Here is a 14,193-nt window from a genome sequence, read left to right on the forward strand (position 1 = left end):
GGCCATTATACCTTTTGTATTAGACTACTACTACAGTCACAGTATGCCACATTAAAAAAAAAGAAAAAAAAAGCTTCTTCTGAAACAGACACATACAGCATGTAAATGTCCATGTATCACCTGTCATATGTTCAGCTATTATTAAACTCCATGTTTCTGTGAGTGGTGGGATGGTAAATGACGACCTGGTGGCCTCTGTTTGCTTCATCCCCATGCAACCTCCCTGTGACTCGCACATCTGGAGAGGGGGATTAGCCATGTGTGTATAAGTGATTACATGTTTGTTCTTAAGTGCATTTACCACTGTGTCTCTTTTCCACTGTTTAATGCTGCACAAAATCAAGCATTTATGCCCCTCACAGCTGATGAGAGCAGCAGACACAGCAGCCTCGGCCTCATTCCAGCTCCCTGCATAACAACGGAGCTGTTATCTCTCGCTCCGGTTCCCAGCTCTCATAACAGTTTGGAAAGTAACAACTCTAGTCTAGTGGGTTATTAAATTCTGCTCGTAGGTTATGAAGTTCAAATTCACAGATGCAAGTCTGAGGTCAGCAGATTTGGTTGAGAGCACTGCTGATACGACAAAACTTTAGCTGAACAAATTGTTAACAATTACCCTGTTACTCAGGAAAACACAACGATCTCTCATGCCTGTCCATTGCAATGAGGAGGACATTGTGCCTGTGGGTGGTGGGGTGTGTAAGTATGTTTGTGAGTATGCACGTGTTAAGAGGATCTTAGAAAATCTCCCTGGTTATTTCCAATCACAACAAGCCTGTGAATGTTCTCATTTGTCCAGGTCATCGTTATCCCCAAAGCAATTTCAGTCAAAAGCAACTGGACTTGGTTATTTGTCTAGGAAGACGTTTCACCTCTCATCCAAGAGGCTTCATCAGTTCATGTACGCATCTGACCAGGCTGGGACCAGTACTTGGACCAGTCCCAGCCTGGTCAGATGCATATAAACTGATGAAGCCTCTTGGATGAGAGGTGAAACGTCTTCCTAGACAAATAACCACGTCCAGTTGGTCCAATCACAACATTCTTAAGCTAGTCCTGGCAAAGTAAACACCTGAACAATCTGCACAGGTCATGCAGATTACTCTGCACGTTTGAAATACTTCCAACAACCCATGTCATGCAAGCAATCAGAGAAACAATCATTTATTACCCTGGTTTAAGAAACGAGAGCAGAAATGATACTTTTCTTCCGACATTTACCACTAGGTGTCAGATTCCTCCTGCTCTTACATGGGAAAACAGACACACAAGGATCATTAATCCCATCGAACAGGCCTCTTCATCTTGAGAATTTTTATCTGGCCCCCAAAATCATGTGAAAAAATAACTGGTTGAACAAACGTCATTCATCATCTAACACACAACGTGCTTTCCCCAACTCGTGCATCATTTAAGTTAAGAGTTATTAATTAACAATGAGTTCGCTGATGATGGAGGAAGTTAATGGACACAAGATGAGGTGTTAGCTGGTAGCTTATTTAAAGGTGATTTACACTTCAGGGGTCATACACAACACCTACGACCGTTTCAGACAAGGTAAGATACTTTACTTCATGTCAATATCAAATATTTATCATAAACATCAATACTGAAGCTTTCTGCTTTAGAAAATGTTAGTCAGCCCTTACTCAATGACAACTGCTGCTGCTACTAAATGTTTCATTATTCCTTTGGTTTCTATACCTCAAGTAAAATGTAAAACTCAAGTAAAAATAAGTGACTCAAGCATAAACAGCATAGAGACAACATGAGCCATAGTGACTTAAAGGCAAACAGAAACAGAGCGAAGCAGTGAGAGTGGCAGACTGGCAAACACATGAGCGTGCACGGGCAAGATTAGAGCATTCAGTACACACACACACACACACACACACACACACACACACACACAGACAGAGCATATTCAACAGCAATCTAAAGAGCTTGTCTCACTTACTCCCATATACGTATATGCTAACGGGGCCTCTCTGCACAGCAGAACCTGCAGGAGGATGCCACACAGAATAAGAAACATGCGACTGTAATTACAGTAATTTCAGCTGCTGTAATTACTGAACTCACTTCCATCCTCTTTGCTTTACAGAGACACATTAGTGCTCCCTCCTCCACTAGAGTCCCCAAAATATGGCAAAGCCACTGACATGAAAAGGGGGGAAAAAGGGTTCATTTTAAACCGAGAGCGTGGAAATCTTTGAAGGGAGTTGCTGCTCTATAGACATTTGGAGAGTCCCTTTAAGAGCTGACTTGCAGCTGCAGGAAACGGAGGACAAGACAAGTTACATGGAAACCGATGTTTCCTTATTGATTCTGACACGCCGTTCATTGGTTGAGAGGCGAGCTGTGCCTCGTGGTGTATGTAGTTCTAAGTGTACGATTTTCTGCCAATGACTATCCATGGGGGCCACCTTTGTTCCCTTTTAATTGCTTGTGCTTTGATTTCGGTAGTGCGGTGAGATTTGGGCTCAGACATGTCGGTCTCCATTGACTTCTTTTACTGCTGCAGGGCGGGTGATAATAAACACATGTGGTCCTTCTACATATCCTGTGATTTTAACTGCCTGCATGTCTCCACACAGCATATGAAGAACCATGTCCTCTCGAGCTATAACTATAGTGTCCGCTGGACGGAGCACAGGGCTCAACTACAATGGTAACTTATTAGTTTTTTTTTTTTATGTCTTTGAAATGCTTCAGAGCTGATCTTCCCCACTAGGTGTGTACTCTTATTTGTTATCAGGGGTGAGGATGCACAGCACTCAGTTCTCCTCGCAGCCCAAACTCCTGCAGGAGGAGGACAGCGAGTCCGGCCTCGGTTCCACCCTTGACCTCAGCAGCAGCTTTGAGGGCTACAGCCAACATACCAATCACCACTTGAGCAAACCTTCACTCAGGGAGGCAGACAGATTCCCTGAAGAAAAAGGTATACGAGCAGCATCAGGAGGAGAATCACGCATAAATATCCTGGGTTGGCAGCAGGTCTGATCTCTTCGAAAAAACGAATAACAGAAGCAGCACCACATGCTCATTAGATAAAGACATGATCAAGTGACGCACAGGGCTAGTGGGATCACGCAGTAAGGGCAGCAAAGGCAAAGTCCTGCTGTCACTCCGCAGCATGTGGCTGCTTATGGGTAATGTAATATGTTAGATTGGCTTCGCTCTTATGTGAGCTTGCTTCCTGAGGTTCCTTAATCGTGAACCAATAAATAACAATAATGAGAAACATAATGCGTTTCAGTGGCCGGAAACATACCACACTTTTGCCACATTCTGTTATCTGTGATGTTTTAAAGCAATAGCGCCTTGTGTCGGGCCGAACAACGCCACTTAACTGTAATATAATCACAGCATTCCACGGCCATAAGTGAGCTATTGCTTTTATAAAATGGTCAAGTATGGCAATATGAAAGAAATGGACAAATTCCGATTAGATAGAATTTTATTAAATAAACGTACCCATCGCGGCAGATTTTGTGAGGTAAAATTAACGTTTTTGTCAAAGAAATATCATGGCTGTGAAGAGAGCATAGATAACAGCTTCAAGAGTATCAAGATGGGTGGATGCTACTGATTAGTGCAGAGCATTAAGAACTGGTAGAGGTTGTATGTGGTTAGTATACAGCTGCTATTTTGAGCTACCCATTTCCGAGGCTAACCATCTCTCCGGTTGTTGTTGTTTTTGAACAGATAGCTCTCCACAGGCGACTACAGTGACTCCAAACAAGATCAAGCAGCTCCTTATTAATCTAGCCAAGATCCCTCTCCTCCTCATCCTCCTCTTCCTCTTTGTTTGCTCCTTGGACACTCTGAGCTCTGCCTTCCAGTTAGCAGGGGGTAAGTACTATAACCCTCACTGCCCCCTCACTCAGCCAGTTGATGTTTGACAAATAGGCTAAGTGAGTCACCCCAGAATGGTTCACACTGTCCTACGGGGACCGTGCTGTATAATTTACCACAAAGCTTCATCTGTTTGACCTTTTTGAATTTGGGGAACTAGGCAGTCTGAATTTTGTTTAACATTGCTCTTGGAAACTGTGTCATGTCTGAGACAAACCTATTTTTTTCTCTTTGTCTCGCTGTGTATGTGGGCGGCATATTTAACCAGGAAAAGTGGCAGGGGACATTTTCCAGGACAATGCAGTGCTGTCTAACCCTGTGGCAGGGCTGGTGGTGGGGATCTTGGTTACTGTGCTAGTCCAGAGCTCATCCACCTCCACCTCAATTGTCGTCAGTCTGGTGGCCTCCGGATGTGAGTAAGAACATAAAAGTGTGTGTGTAAATGTTCTTAACAGGACTCAGAAATGGAAAGATATCCAGGCTGGCCTAATTCATTGTATTGTATTTAGTGTGTATGTGTGTGTGTGTGTGTGTGTGTGTGTGTGTGTGTGTGTGTGTGTGTGTGTGTGTGTGTGTGTGTGTGTGTGTGTGTATACTGTACACTGTATGCTTGTTTGTCTCTCCAGGATATTATTTTGCTTGCAAACATATAACAGTAAACAAATACAGGAGCAAAGCAATAGATACAGAAAAGACTCATCATTATCCATTATTTGATTAAAATGGCTAAGTGATTAATATCGCATAATACAAAATGGATATTTCGTTTGTGTGATCCTTTCCGCACACTGACTGACTGACCTGCAATTGCCATTTTGAGATTGCAGCGCTGCAGTGGCCATTTGCAAAAACCCTCTGAGAATGATTGTAATCTGGCAGTTTGGACTGGGATCAGAGAGATAATGAAATCAAACCATTTCACACCCTGTAATATCTCACCATCTCAGATATTCAACAGCTAATGGTACCGCACAAGACCATTACACGACGAGGTTATGACCTGTCTGCTTCTAATAAGTGCTGGGTCCAAGATCTTGTTTCGTTAAAGTGGCTGAAGTGAAGTATATCAGTATGCACATGCTGCTTCTGTGCTTCTAAATAATTCCTGTAAGAGACATCAGAGAAAGACTATAGGCAATTATCAAAGAGAATGCAAATGCAAAAGCACAAGGGGTACAAAGGTATGGTGTATGAGTATGTGCATGCACGAATGTGTCCTGTCATCATCATTAAAGGCATCTTCACCAATGAACCTCCTTGCAGAGAGTAAAGGTTAAGCTGTCTCCACTCAACCGCAAAAACAATCACCTTTCATTCCCATTAAAACTTATGTTGGATTCTAAATTATGGAAGGTCATGTCTTAATAGTATACATTATGTGTGTGGTGCATTACCATTCACAATGAAGGCATTGCGCTGTTCTGTGTGGTCTCACTTCACAGTGCTCGAAGTGAGGTCGGCTGTTCCAATCATCATGGGGTCAAACATCGGGACGTCCGTCACAAACACCATAGTAGCCATGATGCAAGCAGCAGAGAGGACCGAGTTTCAACGGTGAGCGAAGAAAGCAGATGATGAGTGGCGGGAAGGCTGAAGAGCAGGGAAGAAGAAATTGAAATGGAAAAGTGAAGAGGATAAGTGGGGAGATGGGGGAAAGAAGGATAAAAGTGTTGAAAGTGCAGAGGACAAACAGAGCAGGGAGATGAAAAAGCATCAGCAGCTGCCTCCACGCTTCAGCCTCACTTGGAGTGTAATTTCTACACCAGTGACCATAATGGCACCAATCCACACTGATCCCACACCAGTAACCCTTTGGCATGAAAAGATACGGCACTGAACATATGGCAGGTTGCTTAATATGTGTCTGGTAAAATAAACAGAATTTATTAAACTTTTATACTATACTCACACACTGATTCAAATCACTCACATCCAAAAAAAGTAGAGCCATGAAAAGCGGATTAACAAGCAATCATTTTAAGTAGTTTGTCATGCTGACGGCTGACCTTAATTAACACACAAAAATAATTATGACCCATGCAGTGCCTTTGCTGGGGCAACAATCCATGACTGCTTTAACTGGCTGTCAGTCCTGGTTCTGCTGCCGCTGGAGGTGGCGAGCGGCCTCATGGCGCGGCTGTCACACCTGTTGGTCACCAGCTTCAAGCTTCAACCAGGGGAAGAAGCACCTGAAATGCTCAAGGTCATCACCGAGCCAGTCACCAAGCTTATCATACAGGTAAAACTATCAGCCAATCAGCATTTTCGAAATTTACCATTTGCTAAACCCCCCCAAACATTGATTCCATAGCTTAGCCGCAGCTAGTCACAGCAGATTTGTCAATCTTTGGATTTCTGTAGTAGCATAATGTTACCCAAGATAGAACAACATTTCTTAAAAACTTTGATTAATCATTTTTATAAAACATTTTCAGTTGTAACATTTGTTTTACTCATTGTACCAAATGTGTTAGGGCTAACTAGATCACTGCAATATAAGAACAATGCTGTTTCTGTGTCTTCTTCACGGATAATTAACTCGTGAGGATGCTAACTTTTTTCCTGGGAAATGTAGCTTTCCAGTCTTTTAGCAGGATACCATTATGTAGCCATTCAAGTCCACATTCAACACCTCCTTAACAAGGTTTATTTTTAAAAGTGGAGCTGGAAACATAAAAGACGGCATTTTTAATTAGCTCACAGCCAACGTTAGCTTAATTAGCTAGCTATCTAGCTACAGCTGACAAAAATTTAGCAGTTGCTATTTCAGCTGGGAAATGTGTCCGTCATCTCGCTAGAAATCAGAGGCATGCTTTTGTCTACCTCTGTCTTAAATTAAGGACCATTGTTCTAAAAAATACTGATAATCTTTTTGTGGTAAATCTACATCATTATTATTGCAAACTGCCTGTGCTGAGTGAAACTGGGAAGCTGTAGGCATAGCATAGCATGGCAACAGTAACTAAGGGGGGCACAACTTACCTTAAACTTAAAGTGTCTTGCACAGCTGTGATGGGAACCCAGCGTACGTTTTCTGGGTAAAGGACTGTAGGTTCAATACCTTACTCTCTTTGGACACACTGAACGTAAAAGATGAAAAATATTTCTCCTTTCACCCTCAGCTGGACAAGTGTGTGATCACGGGGATCGCCATGGGAAATGAGGACATGAGGAACAGGAGCCTGGTGAAAGAATGGTGCCAGACTGACCTTGTTATGGTAATGGCCCGTCTCCACTGCTGTCTCCTGCACATGCAGACACATTGTGTCGCACACTGGCGCCAAAAAGAGCCTGACACTGCTGCCAGTGAAAACTGTGTTTCTAATTTGGGTTTTTAATCACACATGCTTCTTTCTTTCTTTCTTTCTTTCTTTCTTTCTTTCTTTCTTTCTTTCTTTCTACAGTCCACTGGCAATGTGAGCACTGCAAACTGTGGCCCAAGTCATGACTTGTCCCAAACGTCACAGTGTGAGTTTAAAATTTCTAGCAAACCTTTTCTTTTCAGTACTTGCCCTGTCAAATAATATATAGTAATGAAACTGTGTGTTTGTTGGATAATGATTTGGCCCTGTCACTCTGCAGGCAGGCATTTGTTTGCTTCCACTGGGCTGTCAGACCTCACAATAGGCCTGGTTCTCCTGGCAGGCTCTCTGGCTGTCCTCTGCACCTGTCTGCTGCTTCTGGTAAAGCTGCTCAACTCTCTTCTCAAAGGCCAAGTCGCAAAGGTCATCCATAAAGTCATCAACACAGGTGGGCATGCTTTTGAACTGTTTGTCAACATGTAGCAGCTGAATGCAGGAGACCTTTAAAAGATGCTTTGGATGCACACTGAAATGAAAGAAGCTGGGAAGAAGATACTTGTATTAATGTGTTTCTATATTCCCTTTCTTTATCTCAACAGACCTGCCATATCCTTGTGGGTGGCTGTCAGGCTACATGGCCATGTTTGTGGGTGCAGGGGTAACGTTTGTGGTCCAGAGTAGCTCTGTCTTTACCTCAGCCATGACTCCCCTAGTAGGTGGGTGAAACATGCTTTTGCAAAACTCATCAGCACCCCATGTGAAACAGAATTAATTAATTAAAGCATGAACATTTATGTGCACAAAATGAGAGGAATATGTGATGAAAGCAGCAAATTACAGAATATTCAGAAATATGTAAAGAGGTCTACAAAGAGCCATATATTTACATTTTATGTCATTACAACCTAATCAATTTGCTGCTTTCTTGTATAAGACTTTTATAAAATGTCATGACATCCACCAACAGAAATGCGGCCACCAAAATGTTTTTTAATTTCACCGTCTGTCATAAGTAAAAAAAAAGGGAAGGCAGATGAATAAATAGATGCATTTAGTATTATGAATTCAAATTTTCAATTTTCTGGGAAACCATGTGATTTTCCCCAACAAAACACCACAACTGAGGATAAACAGCATCCTTAAAGATTCAGTGGAGACATGATAAATTAGCTTATTGTTTGGCTGTTTCTAGCAAGATAAATTCAGCAAATTCACTTGTAAAGCCAAAGTATTTAGCTGCTGATGTATATTTTCTGTGTTTTTGTTTCTCAGAGTTGTTTGTGCTGTCAGTTAGGGTTAGAATTAAATCTTCATTCTTGGTGACCTGAAGTACTTTAAAGCTTTTGCACTTAAGTCTTTCTCACTAAAGGTCCCAAGTTGTAAAAAATCAGATGTCTGTTTTTATTATTAAGCAGGTTGAGTTTCTATATAAATACTGTAGCAAAACGTTCAATCCACAGAGAAATGCACACAGCCTGTTTTCAGAAACTGTGTCGTCAGGACTTCTGTACAGCCGCGATGTCACAACAATGCTCAACATCGGTATAAAGTGATGGTGCAGTGCCATTGCAGTCATTCTCTGGCTGATTTTATGGCACAGAGATGCAGAGAGCAGCGCAGAGGATCCAGAAATACAGTTCAATCAGAGCAGACAGGGCTTTTTCATGAGGGAATCTTACAGAGACAGGTGCTAAAATGAAGTGTTTTAGACAAAGGCTGAATGCAGGTTTATTCAGACAGACAGAATGAGAAAAAAAATGATTTTTTTAACATTAAAGCAAATAAACATGTTCTAATAGAAACCCGAAATAAAGGTATGAACCTGGAAATGAGCGTAATGAGCAGAAAACCTGCTGCATGGCTTTGTTTTACTCTCTTGGATCTTGCTTGACCTCCACCCACCTCAGTGACCACAGAAGGACGAATCATTTCAAAACACCCCCAGCCATTAACATGCTGAATAATTGTAATTTGACCTTGTGCGCCGTCATCACCTCTGTGTGAGTGTTAAACCTGAGGCAGCAGGGTTGGTTATTACGGTTTAAAAGATATGTAAGTAGTAATAAACATTTGATCCCTGGCAGTGATCCACCACTTCATTCTCTATAGAAACATTTTCATACAAATTGGACAGTTAATCACGGCAACCTAATGGCTTTTTGTATTTACTGTATTTGTATTTTTTTTGTTTCACAGTATTGTGTAGCATTATGCAATATCCAACTGTATTTCTCATAACATAGCAGATTCTAGTCATGCATTATAGATTATAGTATTTTATTTAAATTTTTCTACGTCGCCTACTGTAAAATATTGCTTGTATGACTAATGCCTGCATGACATTATGCATATGTGCTTTCCATGCGTAGGATCAAAGCATATGGCAGTGTGGATCACAAAACATCCACAAAGGAACAAAGCACATGCAGATAGTATTCACAGCGTGGCAAAGCGGTGTAATTGTTCATATTCATAACTTTTCTTTTTGGAGAAGCCGATAACTTTAGTTTACCATTCATGTGCTCGCTGTTGCACCTATACCTGTCCAACTTGACTTTGCTGCTCAGTTTTCTCCAGTTTGTGAATGATCTATTCATAAACTGAGGGGCAATCCCAGCATCTGCCCGTCTGAAGGTTTGACTGAAGATCCTTCTCTGCCGGACCCTACAGTTATGTTTCATTTGGTGCAAGCCTTAAGCGAGTCTCTCGCGATGTCTTATTAAACTGGACTTGAACTGTGCAGAGTATCAGATCTTATCCTGAGTGGGCCAGTACTGCGCAGAGGCCATCCATGTTACTTGCCTGGAGTCTGCTTCTGCCCTTTAAGGTTTCCCACTGCATTTGTGAGCTTCGATGATCTCATTTATCTTTGCGTGAATATCACTTTATGCAATTTCTTTGCTTTAAACTCATTGTGGCTGTTAATCAAACCTGGAAGAATCACACATGTAATCTAGCAGCCTGTAAACTGAGCTGCTGGTTCGTAGGCCACCGAGTCGTAAATTCAGTCACCACAACCTTTGAACTGACATTTACTGCCATAGTGATAAATTGTTAACTGTATGCTTAGTTAAGGTTTACTCGATTGCTCCTGTCGTGTATTTATTGGCTAATTAAAATGATTGTGCTCTCATACTAACGAGAGAATACCTCCAAATTTCTCTTGTTGGATAATAGCTCATTTTCCAGCAAGATGGGGCCAAAAAACTCTTAAACCTGCTTATTTCACTGATTGAGTTTTGTGAAGTTTGTAAGAACATGTGAGCAGCACTGTATATGCCACTGGCTAAATGAAGCATGTAAAATCAGTGATGCCTGACTCATCATCCTGCTACTCAGTGATAAATGTGAGATGGGAATGATGGCTCGTTTTAAACAGGAGTAATTAAGCATCTTGAAAAAAGCTAAAAGGCAAGAGACACATGGATGATTTCCAATCCTCAGTTATACTTCATTTGGTATTTCTGTGTATTTTACAGAGTTTAGCTTTACCTCCTCTTCAACCCTTGCTGTTACAAAACACTGAACACTAAAATAACAAATACAAAGCAACCATTTTCACACAGTTATTTTTAACTAAATAGATACTGTCGCAGCATCGCCCGTCTTTGATTGTCAGCTGCTGTCACGCAGCCACTCATTTGTTAATCATTAGTCATCTTATCTGGCAAGTTATATTTCAGCCTCTATGATTCCTCTGTTGCTTCTTCAAATATTGGCTTGTGTTAATTTTAAACACCAAGTACGTCTGCTTTTATATTTTGTCTATTTATTTGAGATGTAATTTAAGTAGTAGTCAAACAGCCTTTATGACTCTCAGCAATCTTCTCTGTACATTTATTTAACTGTTTCTTAATCTTGTAAACGCAGGTACTTCAGATTTTTTTCATCAGCTGCTCAGAAATTGAATCCCAATCAAGGATTTCCATTTTAAAAGACAGACCAGTGTAGCTTCGACAAATGATTAGCATTGCGGAAACCTTTGTCTTTGTTGTGTCTTCAAGAGCCAATGAGATTACCTGGTGGAGCTGGATGTGCAACTTTACCCCGCCAGTACAAAGTCTGAGTAATTTATTTATTCATTTAACCTTTATTTAATCAGATAAAAAAAAAACATTGAGATCAGGATCTCTTTCACAAGGGGACCAGGCCAAGAAGGTAACAGTAATGTCCGATTGAGAACTCACACATGTGCGAGCGAGCGGCTATGTTCATGATGTTACACATGCGGCTCACTTGAAGCCAGAAGAAACCAAACATCAAAGGGTGACATGAGAAGGGTGATTCACAAAAAGACGGCAGTGAAAATTTTTGAATGGAGAGACAGAATTCTTTCACTAAGGGCTTTTCGGCGTAATCGTCAGACAAATTCAAGGAATGGGAAAAGACTTGGTTGTTTAGGACCAAACTATGAACTGACTACATTACCACCGTGTAATCTGCATCTTGTCCTGCCTCCTACCCAGGCGCCAACACTTGCCTTAACCAAACATCGGACACAGAGAATCTTCCGTTGTGGGCTGCATGTGTGAAAGCGAACCTCCGCATTATGTTCGGAGCTGAGTCGTCGGACATTGTCTGGAGTTCGTATGAGAAAACGGCTCGTTTGTGTCGTCTCCCTCAGGTATTGGTGTGATCAGCCTGGAGCGGGTCTACCCTCTCACTCTCGGGTCCAACATTGGCACCACTGCCACAGCCCTGCTGGCAGCTCTGGCCAGTCCTGGGAACAAGCTAGCTGCTGCTATACAAGTAAGACAAATTTTTATCAGATACAACAGACATTTTAAAACTGCAGGAAAAAGAGAAAAAAATGCACCATCACCACCAACCTCTCACGCTGGAGGAAAAATTTATTTTTCATGAATATATTATCCACTGTTATGCCTCTCAGCGAGGAGGATGGACACAGAGTTGGACAACACTGAGGGAGTCCACAAATATATTTATCCCCTAGACGCACAAAAACATGGGAGTTGCAGAGAATTATCCACAGATGGTAGACTATGATAATGTTTTTATAATGAACATGGATTATTAATAAGCTGGAGGCTACTAAGTGTACGCTTCAGGGAAAACAGTTGTTATTCTTCTCTTTGACACAAAACTGTCAGAACTAGAGCCATCACGTGTCACTGCGTTATGTTTATGTTGTCATGTAGACTTTCTGACATGACATGATAAAACACATTTGCTGTTTATTACGTCCTTCAGCACTCAACTACTGCATTTCTTTATCTTTGCACGTAGATTGCTCTGTGTCATCTCTTCTTCAACGTCTTTGGCATTCTGCTGTGGTATCCTTTTCCCTTCACGCGCCTGCCGATAAGGATGGCTCGTATCCTGGGTGAGCGCACTGCCAAGTACCGCTGGTTTGCAGTCTTGTACCTTCTCCTTTGCTTCTTGCTCCTGCCCTCCCTGGTGCTGGGCCTCTCACTTGCAGGCTGGCGGGTGATGGCTGGTGTTGGGGCTCCTTTCACGGGTGTGACCATCTTCATTACCATGGTAAATGTAATGCAGGCCCATAGTCCTCGCCACCTACCCGCTAAGCTCCAGAGCTGGGACTTCTTGCCCCAGTGGATGCGCTCTCTCAAACCGCTTGACCGCCTCATCACCAAGGCAACTGTCTGCTGTGGCTCTTCACGTGAGCAAGGGCGGGGAGAAGAGGATGAGGAGCATATATCGACACAGACGACCTGTGCAGACATGCAGAAAGAGTCCGTCCAGAGGAAGACACAGCTGGCTTATGACAACCCAGTCCTGGACTACCTGGATGAGAGCAGACCAGGTGTAAGGGTGTTTAAATTAAAAGGGTTAGAGAGGTGCAACAGCACTCCACTGTAGTCAAACTGACGTTGACGTTTATACTGCATTTTGTAATATCGTGGGAAGAGCTGGATTGAGAAAAGCAATTTTATAATGTTTTTAAAATATACCAAGTTTTAACTATTAAATGATTGATAATCAGAAAATATCCTCCCAAAGCCAAGCTTCATGGAACGTCAGCATGACGTTTTTATCCATGTTCGATGAGCAAGCTTCACCAGAACATAATGCACCATGTCAACTATTATCGAGATCAATAATACACTTTGAAACTCTATTATTGATGAACTGTATTAAAGATACCCATAGGAGTTTATGACCACAAGTGGTGCTACTGTATGGAGCAATGTTTTTATGAGTGGGTTGGTATTTTGTTCTTGCAGAAACACGCATCCTGCCTTTGGTTTCACGCAATTTCGCTAATTTGCCAAAATTTAAGTAGTGCAGCAACAAAGCTGCAAAGAAGAACGCGACCAGCAGTTTTGGTTCAAAACACAAAACGAACACACCGTAAAGACTATAGCCAAAAGCCAATAAGCACGTAGGATACATTCTGTGCCTGTATGAGAGGAAATAACTCTCATTACCAGCAGGAGGCATTAGTCTGTAAAAACAAAACAGAAGACAGATTCAATATGCTAGTTTGACAGTTAGCACATTAACAACACAACTTGATGTAAGAACACATTATTTTACTGTGTGCAATCGAATAATAACACAAACAAGAGCTCAATGGCAAAAAAAAAAAGAAAAAAATGTTTTTTTTCTTTCACAGCCTTTCCATAGCAATAAATAATGGGTGCAAAGCTCATTTATTTCATATTAGTGTCAAGAACAGATAGACAGAAACGTTGTTGTCACATCTTATTGCCGAGTGAATAAATCTTTGATCAATGTTAAGAAAACATGTACACACTTGTTATATAAGTGGAGGTGGGCGACTGAATACACGCAGACACTTCAAAGGATTCAAATAGTCATCACGTTAGCTTCTTGATGTTATCTACAAAGGAGTGTATAAATGTGTCGTAGCCTTTGTGTGTGTGTGTCCTATAGTGTTTGGTGTCTATGCTTGTTTAAGTGGGTGAGAATGCACACTTGGGAGGTGTTGTTGAATGTGTGAATATGTGCTGTTGCACTAATACAACTGATCACGCATTTGAGAAATGTTGACTCCTTGTCTGTCAATTTTCGAATATGTTGATTTAAT

The 14,193-nt window shown here is 41.6% G+C and overlaps 1 protein-coding gene across 1 annotated transcript; it reads left to right on the forward strand.

Annotated features, from left to right (window-relative positions):
• Positions 1-2,610: 2,610 nt before the first annotated feature.
• On the forward strand, positions 2,611-13,001 carry slc34a1b (solute carrier family 34 member 1b; the record flags this gene model as incomplete). The annotated part of the gene is made up of 12 exons (XM_083914722.1): positions 2,611-2,671; positions 2,759-2,941; positions 3,709-3,855; positions 4,127-4,270; positions 5,301-5,412; positions 5,902-6,097; positions 6,981-7,076; positions 7,263-7,326; positions 7,441-7,608; positions 7,760-7,876; positions 11,785-11,909; positions 12,408-13,001. 12 exons carry the CDS (start codon positions 2,611-2,613, stop codon positions 12,999-13,001), a joined length of 2,007 nt encoding a protein of 668 aa, XP_083770848.1.
• Positions 13,002-14,193: the final 1,192 nt, after the last annotated feature.

Source organism: Echiichthys vipera, assembly GCF_963691815.1.
Source record: "Echiichthys vipera genome assembly, chromosome: 6".
NCBI classification, from domain to species: Eukaryota; Metazoa; Chordata; class Actinopteri; order Perciformes; family Trachinidae; genus Echiichthys; species Echiichthys vipera.